This window comes from Calidris pugnax, unplaced genomic scaffold (assembly GCF_001431845.1).
Source record: "Calidris pugnax isolate Ruff unplaced genomic scaffold, ASM143184v1 scaffold26, whole genome shotgun sequence".
In the NCBI taxonomy this organism is placed as follows: domain Eukaryota; kingdom Metazoa; phylum Chordata; class Aves; order Charadriiformes; family Scolopacidae; genus Calidris; species Calidris pugnax.
Genome location: NW_015090765.1, coordinates 392,892 through 414,104, shown reverse-complemented (window position 1 = coordinate 414,104; position 21,213 = coordinate 392,892). Strand labels below are relative to the sequence as shown.

Here is a 21,213-nt window from a genome sequence, read left to right as displayed (position 1 = left end):
TGCCGGCGCCGCCCCGGGAGCCGCAGCCGCCCTGACCCGCCTCAGAGGCGAGGGCCGGGGCGGCCTCAGGCGCGACGGGGAGCCGGGGCTCGGCCCGGGCAGGTCCCGGCCTCAGCAGCGCCGGCCCCGTCCCCGGCTCTGCCCGCACGGGACACCCAGCGCCCGGTTGCCATCGCACCGGGAAAAGTGACTTTCTTTCTAGACTGTTTCAGCCCCAAGAATTTCAAAACGCAGCTTGCAAGGCAGGCTGGGCTGAAAACAACTTCAGCGCTACTGTGGGAGCGGTAGAGAACATCACCACAAGGAAGAAGGGGGGGTTTTGTTTGATTGTTTTGGTTTGGTTTGGGTTTTTTTTGTGTTAAGTCCTCTTCAATGCTGTGGGTTCAGACCAAGCACTGGTGAGAGAAGGTGCTGTGCAAGGACATCAGATGTCCCCACAGCTCCTTTGTGCCTCCAGCGCGTCCGTCCCCTCACGGCATTTCCCTGCTAACACAGAATCACAGAATCTTCTAGGTTGGAAGGGACCTCAAAGATCATCTTGTCCAACCGTCAACCTGACTGACAAAAACAGACACCCACACAACAAACAAGGAGCATCACCATCACTAAACCAGACCTCCCAGCACTACATCAACCCGTCTTTTGAACACCTCCAGGGATGGGGCCTCAACCACCTCCCTGGGCAGCCCATTCCAATGCCTGAGAACCCTTTCCGTGAAAAAATGTTTCCTAATATCCAGCCTGAACCTCCCCTGGCGCAACTTGAGGCCATTTCCTCTCGTCCTGTCGCCTGTGACTTGGGAGAAGAGACCGGCCCCCACCTCTCTACACCCTCCTTTCAGGGAGTTGGAGAGAGCAATAAGGTCTCCCCTCAGCCTCCTCTTCTCCAGGCTGAATAACCCCAGCTCCCTCAGCCTCTCCTCACAAGACTTGTGCTCCAGACCCCTCACCAGCTTTGTCGCCCTTCTCTGGATCCCCTCACAGGGGTGAGCTGCCTCCAGGCCCCCAGTAGCACAAAAATAATGCTGAAACATGTATTGCTTTGAATACTGATAGCTCACAGCCCACGATTAAATTAAGGTTTCATTTTTATAGCGGCCTTTCAATACCTGAAGGGTGCCTATAGAAGAGCTGGGGAGGGACTCTGCCAGGAAGGGTAATGATAGGACAAGAGACCGACCCCCACCTCTCTACACCCTCCTTTCAGGGAGTTGGAGAGAGCAATAAGGTCTCCCCTCAGCCTCCTCTTCTCCAGGCTGAATAACCCCAGCTCCCTCAGCCTCTCCTCACAAGACTTGTGCTCCAGACCCCTCACCAGCTTTGTTGCCCTTCTCTGGATCCCCTCACGGGGGTGAGCTGCCTCCAGGCCCCCAGTAGCACAAAAATAATGCTGAAACATGTATTGCTTTGAATACTGATAGCTCACAGCCCACGATTAAATTAAGGTTTCATTTTTATAGCGGCCTTTCAATACCTGAAGGGTGCCTATAGAAGAGCTGGGGAGGGACTCTGCCAGGAAGGGTAATGATAGGACAAGGGGAAACGGTTTTAAATTGGAAGAAAAAAGATTCAGATCTCAGGAAGAAATTTTTTACTCTGAGGGTGGTGAGACACTGGCACAGGTTGCCCAGGGAAGCTGTGGCTGCCCCATCCCTGGAGGGGTTCAAGGCCAGGCTGGATGGGGCTTTGAGCAACCTGGTCTGGTGGGAGGTGTCCCTGCCCAGGGCAGGGGGGTTCGAACTCCATGATCTTTGAGGTCCCTTCCAACCCAAACCATTCTATGATTCTATGATTTTTATGGATTTAAAGCAGAACCATTAAGATCCCAAATTCAAGACATACCACAATCACGAAAAAAAAAAAAAAAGAAGGATTCTAACTTTTGTCCAATTTTGGTCTTCATTCAACTGCATCATTAGAACAAAAATAGCTCTCTACAAGTGCAATGGTTCTGGCAGGTGCAGCAAGATGGCTGTTTCGCAGCAGGTGGGGCTGGTTCTTTGCAATCCTGGTGAGAAAGGCACGCAGACACTCAAGTATCACTTAAAATGCCATTTATTAGAGCTAACACTATAAGGGGGAGGACAGGATAGATAATCTTACATTCCTTCAGGCGCTGAGAACCCCGAGCTGTGCGGCACCAACCAGGCCTCTGATCAAGACGCAGCACCTCACGCAGAGCCTGCCCATGGAAAAATGACACCATTTTGGTTATTCAAGCTATTATAGGATTTTCTTACATGGAAACAACTCTATACATTGTTTCGAATGACGAACAGGAAGGATGCTCACAAGAGAACCTCTTGCTGCATTTTCAGATAAAGGGCAGGCCACACAAGGGGTATCACAGAATCACAGAATCATCTAGGCTGGAAGAGACCCTCGGGATCATCGAGTCCAACCATCCACCCTACTCTAAAGTTCTCCCTTACACCGTATCCCCCAACACCACATCTAAACGGTTCTTAAACACAGCCAGGGATGGTGACTCAACCACCTCCCTGGGCAGCCCATTCCAATAACAAATTTATGTGGTTCACTAATCCTCAGTGTACAATGGTCCTCTGGCCAGGGTCACTACAGAGAGCAGATAGTGAGGTCCACCATAGGAAGTACTTTTAATTCACATATGGGATAACTCAGAAAATCAGTTTTCTACATGTGGGAAATGGGAGACTAGAATCCTCCACAGATTTCTGGTAATTTTTTTTTTTCTTTAGTGTCTTCTCTAGCTTACAGGAAACAAATAAAATCTAGCAATGCAGAGATGTCATCATTTCTTATAACACAGTGAACACAGAAACACAACCTGCCTTATTCACCGGGCATATCCTAGCAGCCTTCTCCCCCTCCATTTTCTTAACTTTGTTTGGAATCCACAAACAATTATTTATGCTCTTTTCTCAGGATGGATGGTGTGAACGATACAATTAGCATCAAAGATTAATTGGATTAAATCTCCTAATGAACCTGATTTGCTAACATTATAGTTGTTAATATAGCCAGAAACATCTATCATCTTGGAATATATTATTGTTGTTCCAAAGTGGGGTTGTTTACCCAGTGTTCAGATGCCAAAATGTACTTTTTAAAAGCACATTTTACATTCTTAAAGAATATCATTATATTTTCTCCAATTTGACCACAGGTATTCCACTTAGGGAGGAACTTTTATACTTTATAATAATGAGGAACTTTATAATTTCTCCAATTTGACCACAGCTATTCCACTTAGGGAGGAACTTCTGTCATGCAGATAACCTAACAAACTATTTTTTTCATAGCTGACCAACCACAAGACCATCAGTAAATACAGAACATCCCTATTAAAGTGCATTAAAATACAGCTAGGTTCTGTGACATGTCACTGAGGAAAAGCAATTAATATAGTTCATACATGAATCTCCTCATGGCAGAGGCTTGATTTCTGTTTGAACGGAGTTCAGTGATTTTTGGCAGCTCATTTTCATAAAAACAATGGCATGGTAAAATGAAATTTAAACAGTGCCCCACAAAGTAATTGTTAAAAAAAAAACACAACAAAACCAAAAAACAAAACAAACAAAACCCCACCCCACTAAACTGTGTGGTTCCCTTCATTCTTGTTGCTGGCTTCTGTTATTCCCAATTTAAATATTTAAATGCCATGCTCAAATCCTTTGCCAGAACAGGACTTGTTTTCCATTAAGAGTATAAATAGCTCCATTCAGGTCAATAGGTTAACAGTCCATGTTTAAATGTTTCATTAAAATTAGTAGTTTACATAAGCCTCAGCTGCTCCAGCTTTTGGTAGGGTAATCAAAAGGATAATTATGCATAAAATTAATAAATTATTATTAATGTTATGCATAACATTAATAAAATTATATATAGACATACCCATATTTAAAATATGTTTAATTGGATTGAACTAATTGAGCAAAACCAGTTAAACTGAAATTCATGCGGAGAAATAAACTCGCTGTTGAAAAAAACCTTTGTTTTCCATACTCACCCAAAATAGCTTTAACAAAGTTACAAGACTAACTGCATCCACACCCAACGTGAGTTATTTTAAGAAGCTCTTCTGTTTTAATGTGCTAGTCTGAACATTTGTTTATCAAAGACTTTACATTCTAAACCTTTGAAGATAAGATTGACATATAATCCACAGAACATTAATTAACAGTGATCACAGTTAACCATTAAGTCCTTGATAGCACTACAGAAGCTCTAAATTGTTTGCGTGGTACACGACTAAGTTCTGATGCAACTTAACATTTTAACTTTTGCTTTTTTTTGAAAGTTGTCTGAGATCTCGGCAACTTTACTTTAAATCTGTGCTTATTCTAACCTTGCTCACTCACCAGAGTTAAAAACATGACTGAAGGGTGGTGAGGAGATCCAGGAGGGAAAACTGGCTCACAGTCTCACAGAGTGACTCACACTTTCAGGAAGAAGCTTTAGTTAGACCCTGCTGAGGCTCAGCCATAAGAGGTCAATCGCTTTTCTCTTTCCCCTCCCTAACAGAAGCTTAATTACTCCTTGTTAGCCAAATAATAAGTATTTGTCAGAGAGGTTCTAAGAGGAGGAAAGATTACGCATTTGAACTGTTACTAATTTTGTTTTATGCCACTGAGTCAGTTAAACTGTCATCAAGGAAAGAATTCAGACACATGAGCAACTTACAGTTTTCTGCTCATTGTTAGCCCGGAGAAAATCTTCCTGAACTGCAGCTAAATCAGTCATTTTCATTCTCCACAAAACACCTAAACTGAAGGAAACAAATTTAAGATCATTAAGCCAACTTTGTAGCAAACTGTGTTTCCAGTATCAGCCAGTTCAGAGTCATGTTTCAGTACAAAATAAAACTAGAGCAAATGCCAACGTTCATGATCAATGTGTTACAGTTTCTGAACAGACTTGTCCCACAATAAAACATCTTCAGGAAGCATTGGGGGACAGTGTAAAAAAACAGCAAGTATATTTGACATTATAGTGTAACCCAGTCCTCAAGGCATTTGAGGAATTCTTCTATTATTTTTAAATACTTTAAAAAGTTTGATCTCTGGCCTTATACACATGCCTCAAATGTTCTCACTGAAACTATGTAAAAATTAAGCATGAAAATTATTGTAGGTGAAGTAGGAAGCAGCATTAGATGCATAACACATACATTTCTATTCAAACACCAAAAGAAACATAACAAAGGTAAAACACAGAACATTACCTTACCTTTCAGTTCCTCCCTGGCAACACACATCTTACTCTGTGCTTGTAGCTGATAGGGTTTTTCTCACCACGTTGCAGAACTCGCAGTAGAACAGAATACCAGAGATACCTCACTTGCAGAAAGGAAGAGGAAATTAAATCCCAGGTGTGTACTGCAGTAACCACCTGATAACAAGTTTTGGGATAGAAACTTGAGAGAGATGGTGAGTGGAAAAAGCCATTTAAGCAGGTTCATGGTGCAAGACTGACTATCACTATTGTCTCAGTATCTACAAAACCAAAATGAGATTAAAATCCCATTTGCTAAGGCATGGAGCAAATATATGGGGAGATTCTACCCGAAATATCTTAACACCCAAGTAGCTGAGAGAGAAGAGAGGCAAGGGCAAATAGCTGCAGAGGTAGGAAGATGTCCAAGATCAGTGGCATGTGAGACTACTAAAGGTTAGGAACAGGAGATGTTTCTCCTGTCCCCTCCATCCCTATCCTGCAGAAAACCTTGCCTAAAATACTTTAATTAGCGGTGCATTCTGTTGTCTGTAAATCAATAGATGAACAAGATCTTCTCCCCCGGGCTGCACACAGGATCTTTTCCTGTGCATAGATGGTAATTCAGTAACAGCAGCAGTTTTTACGTCCATTAGCCCACCTATCCGGCAGTAACCCTAGGGATACACAGAAGATCATTAATTAGAATTAGGCCAGTCATTCTGCTTTCATCTTCAGTCAAACAGAGAAATCAGTGTATACCAGCATGATATTCAGATGTCATGCTAAATTTGACGCTGTGTATTAAAAGGGAGTCAAATGACTGGCAAAAGGAAGACCTTTGAAATCAGTTCTTCCCATTTTCCAAGACTATCCAGAATCTCAGACAATTTTTAAGCCTATACAACCTCAGATCTCCGAGCAACATGTTAAACAGTAATAAATTGCTTCCTGTTTAATTAGGCACAGCAATATTCTCTCCTCAGGGCACCTCCCTTTCCTCTACCCCAATCCCATTATACTTTGGGAAGATAGCATCTCTATCCAATTCCAACTGTTTAAACAGTAGCGGGACCTTAATTTCCTGTGTGCTGTCTTGCCCCGTCGCTGCTGCTTCCTCCTTTCTCTCTGCAGTGTTTCTTGAGACGAGAACCTACATGTCAGCTCAGCAGCCTCACGCTGAGGGAGCTCCCTCACAGCTCACTCTGATGGTTTCCGTGGTTCACTGAAAAGAAGGGAAGGTTTGGGCAGGGAACAGCCCCACTTTTGACTCTTTTGCTGGCCATTGCTTTAGACCGGAGTCCTCAAGCACAGCTACAGCAGTGATATTCATAGGTAGCACACATGCAGATTTATTAAGTGTGCATACATGTTATATACCAAATCACATATATGGTGAAATCATGAGGATGCCTTTTCCAAGCCTACAGAACCGAGAGGGTGGGTGCAGACAAAAAAAAAAAATATATAAGTCAACACTTACCCAAGCTACTGCTGGTTCAATCACTACTGCAGAGTGAGATAATGACTTCTAACAATCAGGGTCAAGTGTCATCCTAGCACACAAACACTTTAAAGACAAAAATTGAGTGCACAGTTGACTATTTTGTCCAGCAGGTGTTGCTGGAGACTACAAAACACATTAAAGATAAGGTGAAGCCATCAGCTTTTGGTTCAGTGTCAAACAATGCATGGCACATTCTTTTTTTCCCCCCAGTTCAACAAGAATAGGGTAAGTACACTTTTATTCATGAAACTTTTACATGTTAAAGTAATGCAATCTATGAAATTGAAATCCTATTTTCAAATATACAAGTAGTACCTACCTGCATTTCTAGGTGAGGGTAAAGCTTGTCATTAACTTCATACAAAAGCCTGAAACATAATTATTGACTGCTTGGTTCTACTAATGTTACTAATTCAGATCCATCCCACCCAGAATAAAACATATTACTAGGTCTGTGGTAATCAACAGCTTGTATCCAGGGCAGGGAAAACAGGAAATTAGTGAGCTGAAAGGACAAGATCAGGTTGGACAGGGCTCTGAGCAACCTGATCTAGTTGAAGATGTCCCCGCTCATTGTAGGGGGGTTGGACTAGCTGACCCTTAAAGGTCCCTTCCAACCCAAACTATTCTATGAATCTATGACAGTTGGAAACTGCAAAAAACAAAAACCCTAGACAAATGCTATTTATCAATAGCTTAACATAAACGACACAAAAAAGGAGACTAAGATAACCTCAGTAATTCATCTCAAACACTGCTGGGCATTTGATATGCAACCTATGAAAGTAGAACAATTTCTAGTTATGCTACATTTTCCAACTGGAAAATGCTAACTTCTTTACAGACATACTCCTCATCCATCTGTTGGCTTTCATGGCTATAATCGACCAGTAGTATACATGACTATCACAGTATTGTTTTCTGAAAAAATTACTCTCTAAGCAAATTCAATTTTGTTTTGACAGTAATGTCATAAATAAAATTTCATATAGTATTTGAATATCACATGTGACTCAAAATATTTTTTAAAATATAGCATACATTCCTTGATACCTGGAATTCACATTGGAAGACAATTCATCCACAAATTAAATCATTTAGATGGAACAGTTTCAGAATACTTTTGGAAAGCAGCATTTGTCAGTGTCAAGTGGTGTCATGTCTTTATAGGAAACTAATTCTGTAAGAGCTTTAGTCCACCACAGCACCCACTCCTTGGGCACGAGATGCAGCAAGACTAGATAGTTACGCAGTGCCATGTCACTAAGCACCACACCTACAGAGCTTTAGTCCACCACAGCACCCACTCCTTCAGCATGAGATATAGCAAGACTAGATAGGTAGGTAGTGACATGTCACTAAGCACCACACCTACAGGTCTTTTAAATACTTCCAGGGGTGGTGACTCAGCCACTTCCCTGGGCAGCCCGTTCCAATGTTTAACAACTCTTTTGGTGAAGAAATTTTTCCTAATATCCATCCTAAATCTCCCCTGGTGCAATTTGAGGCTGTTTTCTCTCATCCTATCACTTGTTACTTGGGAGAACAGGCTGACCCTCATCTTGCTACAACCTTTCAGGTAGTTGTAGGGAGCAAGAAGGTCTCCCCTCAGCCTCCTTTTCTCCAGAATCCCAGCTCCCTCAGCCTCTCCTCACACTTGTGCTAAAGGTCCTTCACAAGCTTCATTGCCCTTCTCTGGACATGCTCCAGCACCTCAATGTCCTTCCTGTAGTGAGGGGCCCAAAACTGCACACAGTATTTGAGATGTGGCGGGGATGATCACTTCCCTAGTCCCGCTGGCCACACTATTTCTCACACAGGCCAAGATGCTGTGGGCCTTCTTGGCCACCTGGGCACACTGCTGGCTCATATTCAGCCGGCTGTCCACCAACACCCCCAAGTCCTTTTCCATCAGGCAGCGAGGTGCATGGGGTTGTTGTGACCCAAGCACAGGACCCAGCACTTGGCCTTGTTGAACCTCATCCCATCGGCCTCGGCCCATCGATCCAGCCTGTCCCGATCCCTTTGTAGAGCACTCCTACCCGGAAGTAGATCAATACTCCTGCTAAACTTTTGTCTTCTACAAACTTACCAAGGGTGGAAGCGAATCTCTCATCCAGGTCATCGATAAAGATATTAAAGAGAATCAGGCCCAGTACTGAGCCCTGGGGAACAGCACTTGTGACCAGCTGCTGGCTGGAATTAACTCCACTCACCACCGCTCTTTGGGCCTGGCCATCCAGCCAGTTTTTTACCCAGCAAAGAGTACACCTCTACAGGGCCTGTGCATGCAGCAACACCTGTAATGATGTTACAAGCCTCTGAAAATGAGTGATGCAAAAGCAGATAATTATCATAGGCAGATCAAATTTATTTACATGATAGAAGAAAGTCTTACTAAGTTTGTTGATCCCCCATCAATCGATATTTATCACTTTAGAAATCTGCTTTACGAGGTCTCATTTAGAGTAGATGAGCAATAGATGAGGTACTTTAAGGTGTCTCAGAAACAAGACAGGACTATTACACAAAGTAAAAACTTAAAGGTATTCCAGTCTATCAATTTTTACTAATGAGAACTGTACACTCAGAGAATGAGTTACCTAAACCAAGCCTCTGAATTTCACTGTCATAAACAAACAGCACTGAGACCTCTTATAAATAAAAATACTTAGCAGTGCAAAAGCTTCCCCAATAGACTCATCTACTAAGCCTTTATTAATTTTACTGTGTCTCTTCTTTACACAAGGTAGAATACATGTGCATATTTTGCATCCATGCCACAGAACATTCTGTTATTGTCTTCCACAGACTATTCCTATTCCTCCCACTGCTTTCTTACCAACTTTTAAATAAGCAGTTCTCTTCCTGTTCTCAGCAATTCATGTGTTTTCCTCCTTACCTCAGATCCAGGTCTTTCTTCACATAATTTCATCTAGTCCCCCATCTTCACAGTCACGGGTTCCACTTCAAATCTTCCAGGGGCTTCATCTTTCCAACATGCAGTACCATATCTAAAGCAGTAGAGACAGACTGCTAAAGATACTAATGCACAGAGACTGTGGTGCTTCTCTCCTAACCTAACTATCAGCCAGTATGTTCTATTAGTCCAACTCTCATGAGAGGGAATCACAAGCATTACACAGCAGCAGGAAGCAGATCTAATCAGATCTTGCCATAGTATATTCCTAACTCAGTATTTTATTTCCACAACTATAGAGTTAAATAAGTGTTAGACAATATTAAACAAGTTTTTAACTTTAATATTCAACTTCAACACTAGTAAGAACAAATAGAGCACAAATGGGAAACATTGTTTAAACTAAAATTAATGAAGAGACAAGCCAGTAATTAAAACAGTTCTGTTTTTTAGCAACATCTGTCAGCCTAGGTGCAACACCAGTAGAGGTTCTGATGGTCACATTCTGTTTGTTTTGGAATTTAAAACCAAATAGTTCAGCTTTGACTGTTGGCATCTCAGACTGCAGTTTCAGTATTCTTTAAGTACAATCAAACTTATGTACATGAACAATGAAAAACAACCTGAACAGTTACACTAAAAATTATTTACAAGTACTCCAACATAAAAAAATATACAATAGTCTCAAGAATGAACAACTGAAGAGAATATCAACATTTAGAGAACCTTATTAGAATTACAAAACATCAATAGCCAAGACATTAACAATTGCACTACACTAATACAGAGTCCAAATATTAAATTGGTGCATTATTTCACAATGCACTAGCTTTGAGAGAAAAATGCTGCCTTCACTAAAATGCAGCTTAGATTTGTTTCACGTAATTGTTTTAACAAGAAGCCTATTAACACAATAATGATTGTTTTAATGCTACAGTTTTACAGCGAGGACAACAAACTAAAAATAGCAGCAGTTCCACATGGCACTTAATTCCACAGTTTTCTAAGCTGTGGTTTATGCAATGCCTACAAAGTGCTCCCAGTTGAATATACAAATAAAATTCACAATAAAAGTCTACCTGACATCAGGTACACTGAGTGTAGGTGGCCTTAAAGCCTGTCTTTCAAAATGTATTCCCCTCTGCTCCAAAAAAAAAAACAAAAAACAAAAAACAAACAAACAAACAAACCAGTAACTATCAAAGCAAGGCCTCCTCGCTCCCGCTGAAAGTTCGTTTGGGATCTTACTTCTTATTACAATGCAGTAACACTACAAAGCAGCACACCACTATAGTGGTTAACCCTGGGACGATGTAACATCTAACAGTGTAACTGAAAGGCTTATGGATTAACATCCAGGATCCTCTACAGACAAGATCGTAACTGAGTCCAGTAACCCCAAATGCTTAAAATACAGCTAATGGCCATATTGTACAAGTAGAAACCCAGAAGCAATTCCTGTAAAACTAGTGACACTGATAAAAGACAGGACAAGAAACCAGGAATTGAATGCATCCTTCAATTCCTTAGGTTTCAATCTCGCAGAGATGCTATAGCCATCCTCAGTAGTTCTTTTAGACTTCATAGTTAGTATATAGTAAGACTAACTGTTGTTTTTTAGCAACATCTGTCAGCCTAGGTGCAACACCAGTAGAGGTTCTGATGGTCACATTCTGTTTGTTTTGGAATTTAAAACCAAATAGTTCAGCTTTGACTGTTGGCATCTCAGACTGCAGTTTCAGTATTCTTTAAGTACAATCAAACTTATGTACATGAACAATGAAAAACAACCTGAACAGTTACACTAAAAATTATTTACAAGTACTCCAACATAAAAAAATATACAATAGTCTCAAGAATGAACAACTGAAGAGAATATCAACATTTAGAGAACCTTATTAGAATTACAAAACATCAATAGCCAAGACATTAACAATTGCACTACACTAATACAGAGTCCAAATATTAAATTGGTGCATTATTTCACAATGCACTAGCTTTGAGAGAAAAATGCTGCCTTCACTAAAATGCAGCTTAGATTTGTTTCACGTAATTGTTTTAACAAGAAGCCTATTAACACAATAATGATTGTTTTAATGCTACAGTTTTACAGCGAGGACAACAAACTAAAAATAGCAGCAGTTCCACATGGCACTTAATTCCACAGTTTTCTAAGCTGTGGTTTATGCAATGCCTACAAAGTGCTCCCAGTTGAATATACAAATAAAATTCACAATAAAAGTCTACCTGACATCAGGTACACTGAGTGTAGGTGGCCTTAAAGCCTGTCTTTCAAAATGTATTCCCCTCTGCTCCAAAAAAAAAAACAAAAAACAAAAAACAAACAAACAAACAAACCAGTAACTATCAAAGCAAGGCCTCCTCGCTCCCGCTGAAAGTTCGTTTGGGATCTTACTTCTTATTACAATGCAGTAACACTACAAAGCAGCACACCACTATAGTGGTTAACCCTGGGACGATGTAACATCTAACAGTGTGAAAGGCTTATGGATTAACATCCAGGATCCTCTACAGACAAGATCGTAACTGAGTCCATTAACCCCAAATGCTTAAAATACAGCTAATGGCCATATTGTACAAGTAGAAACCCAGAAGCAATTCCTGTAAAACTAGTGACACTGATAAAAGACAGGACAAGAAACCAGGAATTGAATGCATCCTTCAATTCCTTAGGTTTCAATCTCGCAGAGATGCTATAGCCATCCTCAGTAGTTCTTTTAGACTTCATAGTTAGTATATAGTAAGACTAACTGAGCGGTTCATTTTCTTTCCAATGAGTCGAGATGGTCTGTTTTGTGTCGTAGATCTGGTTGTCATTCTGTCAGTGAACAGTGCTCGCTCCTCAGCTGCAGCCTTTGCCATCTGTGCTTTCTTCAGCTCCCTGCAAGACATCCAGAGTCACACTTGTGCGATGGTACCAGTAAGAACTACAGGCGTATCACAGCAAGAGCACTTCAAATTAATTACAGCAGCTCAAAACTTAAGACTTGCCATCAATTTAGGTCACACTAAGACCATTATCATTTGCATCCACCTGTTTACAACCCAGAGGATAGAAGTGGGATGAGATGTTACTGGTTGAGATGTTTTTTCTTTTGAACAACAAGGGAAGGAAATGAGAAATGCACACAACTCAGTCAGAGTTTGAAATCTGGCCTTTTATAAGCAGCTCAACACTTCAAGTACCAGAACATGGTAGGATGCTGTTTACTTTCTAGTATGTGCCATATGGTAAATCACTACAGAGCTAGTTACTGAGGTTTGCCCAAACGAAGCATTCAGACACAACTGAACTTCTGTGAACGTTCAAACAGACACACGCTTTAGATGAACACAGATAAATGTAACTGGCAAAAGACACATCATGAAGCATCCTTTTCCTTTTGCATGCCCACATCAAAAGCTTATCACCACCTCAATCTTTTTGCCTAACATAAACGTTTTGAGCCCAAAACTGCAAGGCTAAGTCACTGAAGGTAGCACAGGCCATTGTCCCATGCAACCATTTTGTTTGAGAGAATTCCCAATACTCAGTTTGAGAACAAAGTTAAATAAAACTCAGGATAAAACTGTGAAATAGCCTGACTAAAAAGTTATCTTTACCAACGGTTTCCCAAAACACCCCTTTTCTCCTTTCCTTAAATGCTGATGTATGGCCTAAGCGTAAGAATTCCCCCCATACTCTTCTCCTACCCCAAACTATCAATTAATAATTTTTCTCTAGTATTTGTAATCTTGCTTCACATCTGGACTCCACAACGAGATCAAATTTTACAGACTTGCTGCATATTTGTGTAGGTGTATTTAGTTTTAAGTTACATTTTTTATTTTAATAGGCTACTCCCATTCTTACTTGTAATCCAAAGTATTCATTAACACCCGTGCCCCATCTAATCCTCCCCACATTATCATTGTATCAGTTCACTGCAAGAGAATGCAATCTATTTTTAGTCATCTTACCTAAAGATTGAACATCAGTCCCAAATACACACAGATGTGCACACTCACCCACCATACCATTACCAGAAAATTAAGTTTTACAGTATACTTCCATTATTCCCTACAAGTCTAACCTTGAATTCTTCCTTCCTCTGAAGAAGATCACACAGTAGAAAAGCTGAGTTTCCTTAAAAGGATTCCTTTCACTGAGGATAACTTACATACACAAGTGCTATCTTAAATCAGGAGTGTTAAAAAACCAAAATAACCCAAAAATACCTACCTGAATTATTTTATAGAGCACTATCCCACACAACATTTAAAGTTATTACTGGAGATAAGTGTTCTTTTTAAACCATTTTTGAATTTACAGTTATTTTATAAGGATGTACCCTACTTGTTGCCAGGCCAGAAGTAGTCTTCACAAAATATTAGCTTTGCCAACTTTCCCTTCCACATGATACAAAAACATGTTGTCTTTATACAAGCAAGTTACCTCAGCAAATCTGTCCCTGAATAACCCGCACAAACTGACAAATTATTCTCTCTGCAGGCAGTATAATTCGTAAGAAGATTATAAAGATAACCATCTAAAATGGCAAGTCTGACTACATTCAGACTGTAGCAATGGCAAGATAAGCAGATAGCGATAGAGAGAAATCCAAACACACAGCTAACATCACTCAAAATGAGTCAGTCAGAAAGTAATCAGTATTATATATTCCCTTATAAAATCCTGCATATTATGCATAACGTGCAAAGCTAACTGCAGTGAAAGATTCAGACATATCCTTCTGAACTTGCTAACTCTTTCTCTGAAACTTAAGCAGAAATCAGACTTTCCTAAAGGGAATCTCTTCTTCAAAGCTTTAATTCAGAGCTGAGTGTCTGACCAAGGCGTAGGACAAGATGACCTCATGATACAAACGATTCTCTGGTAACCTAATAACCATGTTGTGTACATGTCAAATCTGTCCAAAACCATTCCTGATGTGACACTTCATTTAAGTTCAAAAGAGCTCATGTAAGTCATGTTTTACAATGTGTTTCAATGTACGGATGACCCACGAAAACACAGGCTCGAATAATATAGATATGTTAGACCATGCACGTCACAAAAGTATGCATTATGCTTGAAATACTTTTTTAGAACTGCAATGTTTTGTACATCTTGAATACTAATAATGTAGTTGAGATTCCCTTAGAGTGTTCAAGAAGTTCCTTCTACAGAGAAAGTTCCTTTTAAAGTGACATGACCCACTTTGTACTCTCTCTCAGGGATGTACGTGCATACAGATTTGTGGACCTCAGGCAGAAACAAGGATGGTCTTGTTTTATCATTACTCTACTATCATATGAAAACCCATTAAAAATTAAGTTATATTTAAGGACCCCAAGGAAGTACTTACTTCTGCAAGAGTGAGTTTTTGAATTTTTCAGCATTCAGTTCTATCCGGAGCTGCTCTGCACTCTTTTTTGCAGCAGAAAGCAGCACTGAATGCTTGACTAGTGCCACAGCTGAAGGCCTTTTCTCTGGGTCAGGATTAATCATAACCTTGGAATAAAGAAGATAAGGTATTCTAGTTAAGGCCAGTAATACAGTAATCTACATTAATCAGTGAGCCACTAGTACAAGAGTTCTTACTTTCAGTAAGTCTAGCAATTCTTGAGAAAGCACTTGTGGTAGTCTAGGTAGTTTTCCTTGTCGAATTTCATGCCACTGGTCCCCATTAGTTGGAAGTGGTTCAGCCCCAGCAGCACAGACAACAGTCAGAGCAAGAGCAAAAATATCCGCTTTTGGCAAATGAGTGTAGTTCTTGAAAAATAAAGAAAAATTAATTTAATATACATACCATCCAACGTAAGAAATCTAACAGACAGCTAAACTATTCAGCACAGAACCCACCCACAATACTACATTCCCCTCTTAAGTACTACCAGTGTCCAAGGGGATACTACTCATGCAGCTTTTCCTCCAGCAAGAAGGCAGCAGACAGCAACTCTAAAGAAAACATCACTATTTTCCACAGAAGTTACCTCTTGCAGGACTTCATTTGCAAGAAAACGGCTATCACCTTCCTCCACTTGTGGACTAGATACTCGAGTTACATGGCCAAGGTCACCTGTAAAAAGAATAATAAAGGTTTTTGTCTTTTTCAGAAGACAAACAGACAATGCAATTCTTCTGAGCACAACTGTGCTGCTTCTCACCTATTTTAAATATGACTCTATCAGATGACCAGTCATCATCGTCACCTTCTTCTGAAGTTGTAGTTGGGACTGATGTCCTAGATATGAAAATGTTACCTGAAAAAAGAGAAGAATTGTTAAAAAAATTGTAGGTTCTGTCCAATTTCTACTTCCTCTAGTTTCACTACAGTTTGGTTTAGCCACACAGAAGTTTTAGTTGTATCTATACACCCAGTTCCTAGAGTGAGAAACTATAACTTACGTGCTCTGGCCCCTCTGCTGGGATGGGAGCCAAGTGTTATGCAAATAAGATTCAATTACACAAAAAGGACCCAAGATAAACTCAACAGTTTAGGTTTGCTAGCCAATTTTATAACTGACATCTTTGTAATGCTATTTAGAACTTCAATGAGGAATTTACAGTTAGTAAGGTGTGGCTAACTGCTTATTTTTCTACCCCAGATTAAATTAACTGAGGAGGTTGTCAATACAGAGTAAAGTGGCATACAAACTTACTAGGTTTGATATCCATGTGTACCAGTGACATTGAATGAATGTACTTTAAGCCTCGAGCCACCTGAAGTAAGAGGTCCTTCAGTTCTGGTTCAGTAAAATAACGCATATTCCTGTAATTTTCACTTATGGCATCTGCTAAACTGCCACCTAAAACAACATTAAAGAAAGCAACTAATTACTTTACACCAAACAGTTCACAAAGTAATAACAACTTGCTTCAAAAAGTAAGTACAACTGGCTTCCAAAATTAACAGTAAATACATCCCCAAGAACTTGAGTGTAAAAATCTAGTGTTGTATCCCCTCTTTATAGCCATGGAATATAACAAAATTATTTTTCTCCTGTAGCTGCCATGCAAATTAACAGGATACCAACATAATAGAAAAGACCACTCTCCCTTTTCCAAATCTCTGGCAGGGTATCAGCTACAGCAAAAAGTTTCAGAAATCAGATCCACCTCCCTTTTTAAAGGAAACTCTCTGGCAATTGTCTCTATTCCAGCTTGTACTATTGTACAGAAGAAAGAACCATTTTGCTGCTCACAAATGCCTCACTGTACTTCCAATATTCTTGAAGACTTAAGACTTTGTCTGCAATTTTGTACAGCTTTTGCTTCATGTATCTAATAGAGCTTTTGCAACAGAAAAGAACATCAGAGGTTCGAGACGATGGTATGAGCTGTGTGTAGACTAATAGAGCTTTTGCAACAGAAAAGAACATCAGAGGTTCGAGACAATGATGGTATGAGCTATGTGTAGGGCAATCAATTCCTAACTAGTCCTAGGGATTTGCAGATAGCTGTAGAACTTCAGAAATTAAATTTTTTGAAAGCAAGTTCAGAACAAGCGATAAATTTTACTTACCATTGCAATATTCATTCTGTATAAGCATATGATCATCTTCTGCCCAAGCAGAGTAGTATCTTACTACGTGAGAATGCTGTCCCAGAACTGCATGTGCATAAACTTCTCTTAAAGCATTTTGCCTGCAAACAGCCACAAAAAATAACAGCACACAAGAATATTATGAGGTGAAACTAGTCCAATTTCAGCTTGATAGAAACACTTATTATAATATCATGTCCCTCTGCCAGCTCAGGTTTTTAATTAAAATCTTCATATTCAGTTCTATGGCACCTTAAGGTGGATTTGTAGTTATATGCAAACAGCTAAAATAATTTTTACACTGCATTAAAAGACTAAGATGGCACCTTAAGGTGGATTTGTAGTTATATCCAAACAGCTAAAATAATTTTTACACTTAAAGAACAAAAAAAAAAAGGTTTTGTTGCAGGTAATTCTTGAGGGATATAAAAAAAAAAAAAAAGGTTTTGTTGCAGATAATTCTTGAGGGAGCTGTCACTTCCATTAGATTTAGGCATACTGAGTTTAGTCATACTCCTGGCTTATGATCACCTAGTTTCTTCCTAAAACTTCAGCAATGCTTCTCAAAGCTTTCTGCTGGTTGGAAAGTATTTAAGTCCAGTATGCAATTTCGAGCAATTCAAACTTGTGGAGTTTTATATTATAACTATTAAAATGGTGGGGGAAAAAGGTCACAAATAGCAGCCTCATTCACAAATGCCAAAAAATACCCCCAAAATGACTTAATCTGCATGTCACTCAAATTGACAAGGATGAGAACGTAGTTTGGAATACTGCTTCCCTTTCATATATCAAATTATCATCACTGCACAATTTATTCATATAGTCCCTCCTGCCACTAATGCAAGTATTATTCTTACTTTCCAGATGAAAGCAATCTGTTTCCACACAGAATTTTGGGACAAACATCTGCTGGAAGAAAGGTCAAGTAGCCTTTCCTCCCTAGTATTGCACAGTATTCAGAAAAAGAAAAAAGTGATTTCAAAATCAAGTAGCCTTTCCTCCCTAGTATTGCACACTTTTCAGAAAAAGAAAAAAGTGACTTCAAAATTGTATCTGTTTTACATTTAATTCATGTATATTTATACTTTTCTCTTAAATGCCTTCTCTACACAATGATACAAAGAGACACGTGAGAAAAAAGCACCAGGAGGTGACTTCTAACCTCTTGGTAAATACTCACTCATCCACTGAGCCAGCTAAAGGTTTCTTGGATCGCTTTATTGCGTAAATACAACCATCAAGCCTCTTCACACATTTGAACACAGAACCAAATTCACCAGATCCAATCTTCTCCAACTCATGAAATTCGGTTGCATACCGTGACTTCATATTACTTTCTGTTATTGTTATCCTCTGCAAAGATTAGGAAGGAAAATTCTTAGATCTGCAGATCCACAAATTGCCAAACTCAGTATCAAGTTCTAAAGATTAATTACCTTTGCAGGTCTGAGAGTTTCATCTTCAGGCTCTCCATCACTTGCTTCCATGTCCTCTCCACAAGAGCTGAAATTCACACCAGTTACTTGTGCAGAAGTAATGTGGCTTAAGTAAACTTAAAGCTGAAGTCTAGCAGCTGTTGATTTTTCTGAGATCTGATTCTCCCATTCTACCCAAGTTTAGTTTAACTAACTGAATATTACACTTGTAAGCACAAACTCATAAAGTAAAAGCACCATACTAATATCTCTGTCATTTCTTTCTTCATGTTTCATTCTAGTATTTAATGCAGTTTTCCCTCCTCAGGAAAAGCTCATTCAGTCAGGTAAAAAAGACTGTAGGACACAGCCTAGTCTATCCCCTTTGCATACTGATCAAAAGACCTAGGTCTAAATGTTTATTTCATAATACCATGCATCTCAAAGCAGATACTTTAAAACCTATATTACGCATTACTAACACATTTGCAAAGAAAAACACTTTCAAAGAATCAATTTGTAACAAAATTTTTGCAGCTAAAAGTAGTTCTAAAGATAAGCTTAACAAAGGAAGACACAAGTAACTCACTCATTCCGGTGGGTTCTCTTCCTCCTACGACATTTTCCGTCGGAGTTGTGAAGGAACATGGAATCAGGAGTGAAAGGATTAATGTTCACATGGGGTGTTTGTCTAATGTCTTCTTCTTGCTTCTCTGATTTCCCAACATTCATAAATAGAGAGCCCCCTCGAAGTTTGACTGAGCTGGAGCCTATTCCTTGTGCTTTAGAAAGCAAACTCTATATTTATTTTAAAAAAAAGAGAAAGAAAAAAGGGGGAAAAAAATTTGTAGTCTCAACATTGATTCAGACAGTCAGGTCATGTTTGAAAGCCTTCATTACAATATTGTCTAACTGAAGTTAGCATGAGTTGTTTAAATACCTGCATTTCCACCAAAAAAAAATTCTAAAGAAACTACTACGCTTTATATTCCACACAAAGTGTTAAAAGAAACACTGAATATTACAATAATTTTTAGAAGACAGGAAAGATTACGAGAGCTGTGATTTTCTCTCTTTAATCACATCATCACCTAAACTTCTTGGACAATTCTTTGTCCCCGAAACGAACACAGACGGGCCATTCTGTGCTATATCACCATGATTTTCACATACAAGATACTAAAGTTAGATCAGACACAGGAAGCAATCTTTGGTGACTTAGACATTTAGGTGGCAAGCTAAAGAAAGATAATAAAAGATTTAACACTGAAGCACAGATGCCTCTTCATGAGCCTATAAAGAATTGCTCAAGAATTGACAGCACTGTTGCGCTGTCAGTTCAGTATTCAAAACAATCTTTTGGGTGGCAATTTGTCAGACCAGGCATTTTCCAGGCACAGGACGAAACTTCTCCTAGTTAGGTAGGGAAGTCTGGTGAGGATGCCAACCACTGACACACTGGATCACAAGCATTGCCCTATCCTAGCAACACCTTACAAAATGAAGAACTGACATACCCAAGGCCTAAACCACAACAGGGAAGAAGGCTGATATGTGGGAACTTCAACTGTATTCCTCAAATCTGGACTAGATGAAGACCTTTAAGTCCCTGTGTGTCTCAACACACATTTCAGTACTTCCATTGACACCTTAACTAACTGATTCTTCCAGATTTCAAGGCTAACCTCTCGAAGATAACCCATGTGGAATTTGGGCACCTAATTTAGGATTGCCACTGAACCGCAGTATTAAGAGCTTGGGTTTGGTGTCACAGTCCACAAGACTCTTGCATTTCTGAAGTGCTTGCTCCTGAGTTGGCCCAAAATCATCACCTATTCTACTATTTCCAAACATATTCTACTGATTTCTACCAGTGAAACCTCATTTGAAGCAGAAGCCATAGAACACCAATTAATGAGGTTGCCTTCCTCGCACCTTAAACCAGTTGTTTTCAATCTATAGTCTATAGACTCCTGGGAGATTATCCCCAGGGATTATCCCTGGATTACTTCTCAAGGGCTATATGAAAAGTAAAGAAGAAAGCAAGCCTATTATCAGTAGATTTAAATTCACTATATGGTGTTTTACGCAAGGGTCGAGTTCAAAAGTTGAAATGCTTGCCAGAAGTCTGTTATCGACGGACTTAAGAGCTACCTATCCCTTTAAGCTTTCAAATCTTATCAGTTTAACAGCAGCGGGTGCTCGAACGGCCTTTGAGGCCTGGTGCAGATACCAATAGCGGGACTCAAACCGGAGGGACCCGCTTACCCACAGGCACCAAGGAGCAAACTCCAGTTCAAGCTTAAACTTTCCGGTTACGAAGGTACAAACGCTCACACGACGCTGTAACGTTTTATTTTAGTAGTCTACTTTTTACTTTTTAATCACTTTCCACAAAATACGGAGAAGGCAGGGTGCTTATACGTTTATTTATAAATATATTTGCACACATAGAAAACATATCTATGAGAACTACTATCTCTGAGGGGATCGTCCTTTGCCCGTAGTCGCCCAACGGGACAAAAGGCACCGTTGGAGGGCGTACAGGGCTCCATTCGCCTCCCCGTTGGCAGCCCGGGGCGGCGGGGCGAACCCTGAGGCCGGCCTGAGGGAGCCTGA

At 39.9% G+C, this 21,213-nt stretch overlaps 1 protein-coding gene and 1 long non-coding RNA gene across 3 annotated transcripts in view; both read right to left on the bottom strand.

Annotated features, from left to right (window-relative positions):
* Nucleotides 1-2,037: 2,037 nt before the first annotated feature.
* On the bottom strand, nt 2,038-7,856 carry LOC106902744. Its single transcript, XR_001414578.1, has 3 exons — nt 5,215-7,856; nt 4,669-4,753; nt 2,038-2,182 (listed from the first exon to the last, which is right to left on the bottom strand). It is a non-coding gene; the product is annotated as an uncharacterized LOC106902744 (long non-coding RNA).
* A 2,092-nt stretch (nt 7,857-9,948) lies between these two features.
* The window catches only part of WEE1 (WEE1 G2 checkpoint kinase), an 11,987-nt gene continuing 722 nt past the window's right edge, over nt 9,949-21,213 (bottom strand). The window contains exons 2-12 of one of the 2 annotated variants that reach the window (XR_001411255.1): nt 19,184-19,392; nt 18,616-18,682; nt 18,360-18,532; nt 17,156-17,277; nt 16,293-16,439; nt 15,798-15,893; nt 15,624-15,709; nt 15,232-15,402; nt 14,996-15,141; nt 12,290-12,528; nt 9,949-11,125 (exon numbers count right to left, since the gene is read on the bottom strand). Coding sequence is in view for 1 of the 2 variants with exons in the window: in XM_014935971.1 (XP_014791457.1) it covers nt 12,378-12,528; nt 14,996-15,141; nt 15,232-15,402; nt 15,624-15,709; nt 15,798-15,893; nt 16,293-16,439; nt 17,156-17,277; nt 18,360-18,532; nt 18,616-18,682; nt 19,184-19,392 (1,368 nt within the window). In the remaining variant the exon portion in view is untranslated. Of the gene's footprint in view, nt 11,165-12,289; nt 12,529-14,995; nt 15,142-15,231; nt 15,403-15,623; nt 15,710-15,797; nt 15,894-16,292; nt 16,440-17,155; nt 17,278-18,359; nt 18,533-18,615; nt 18,683-19,183; nt 19,393-21,213 lie in introns of both variants that reach the window. The other variant, XM_014935971.1, reaches the window with a different exon arrangement.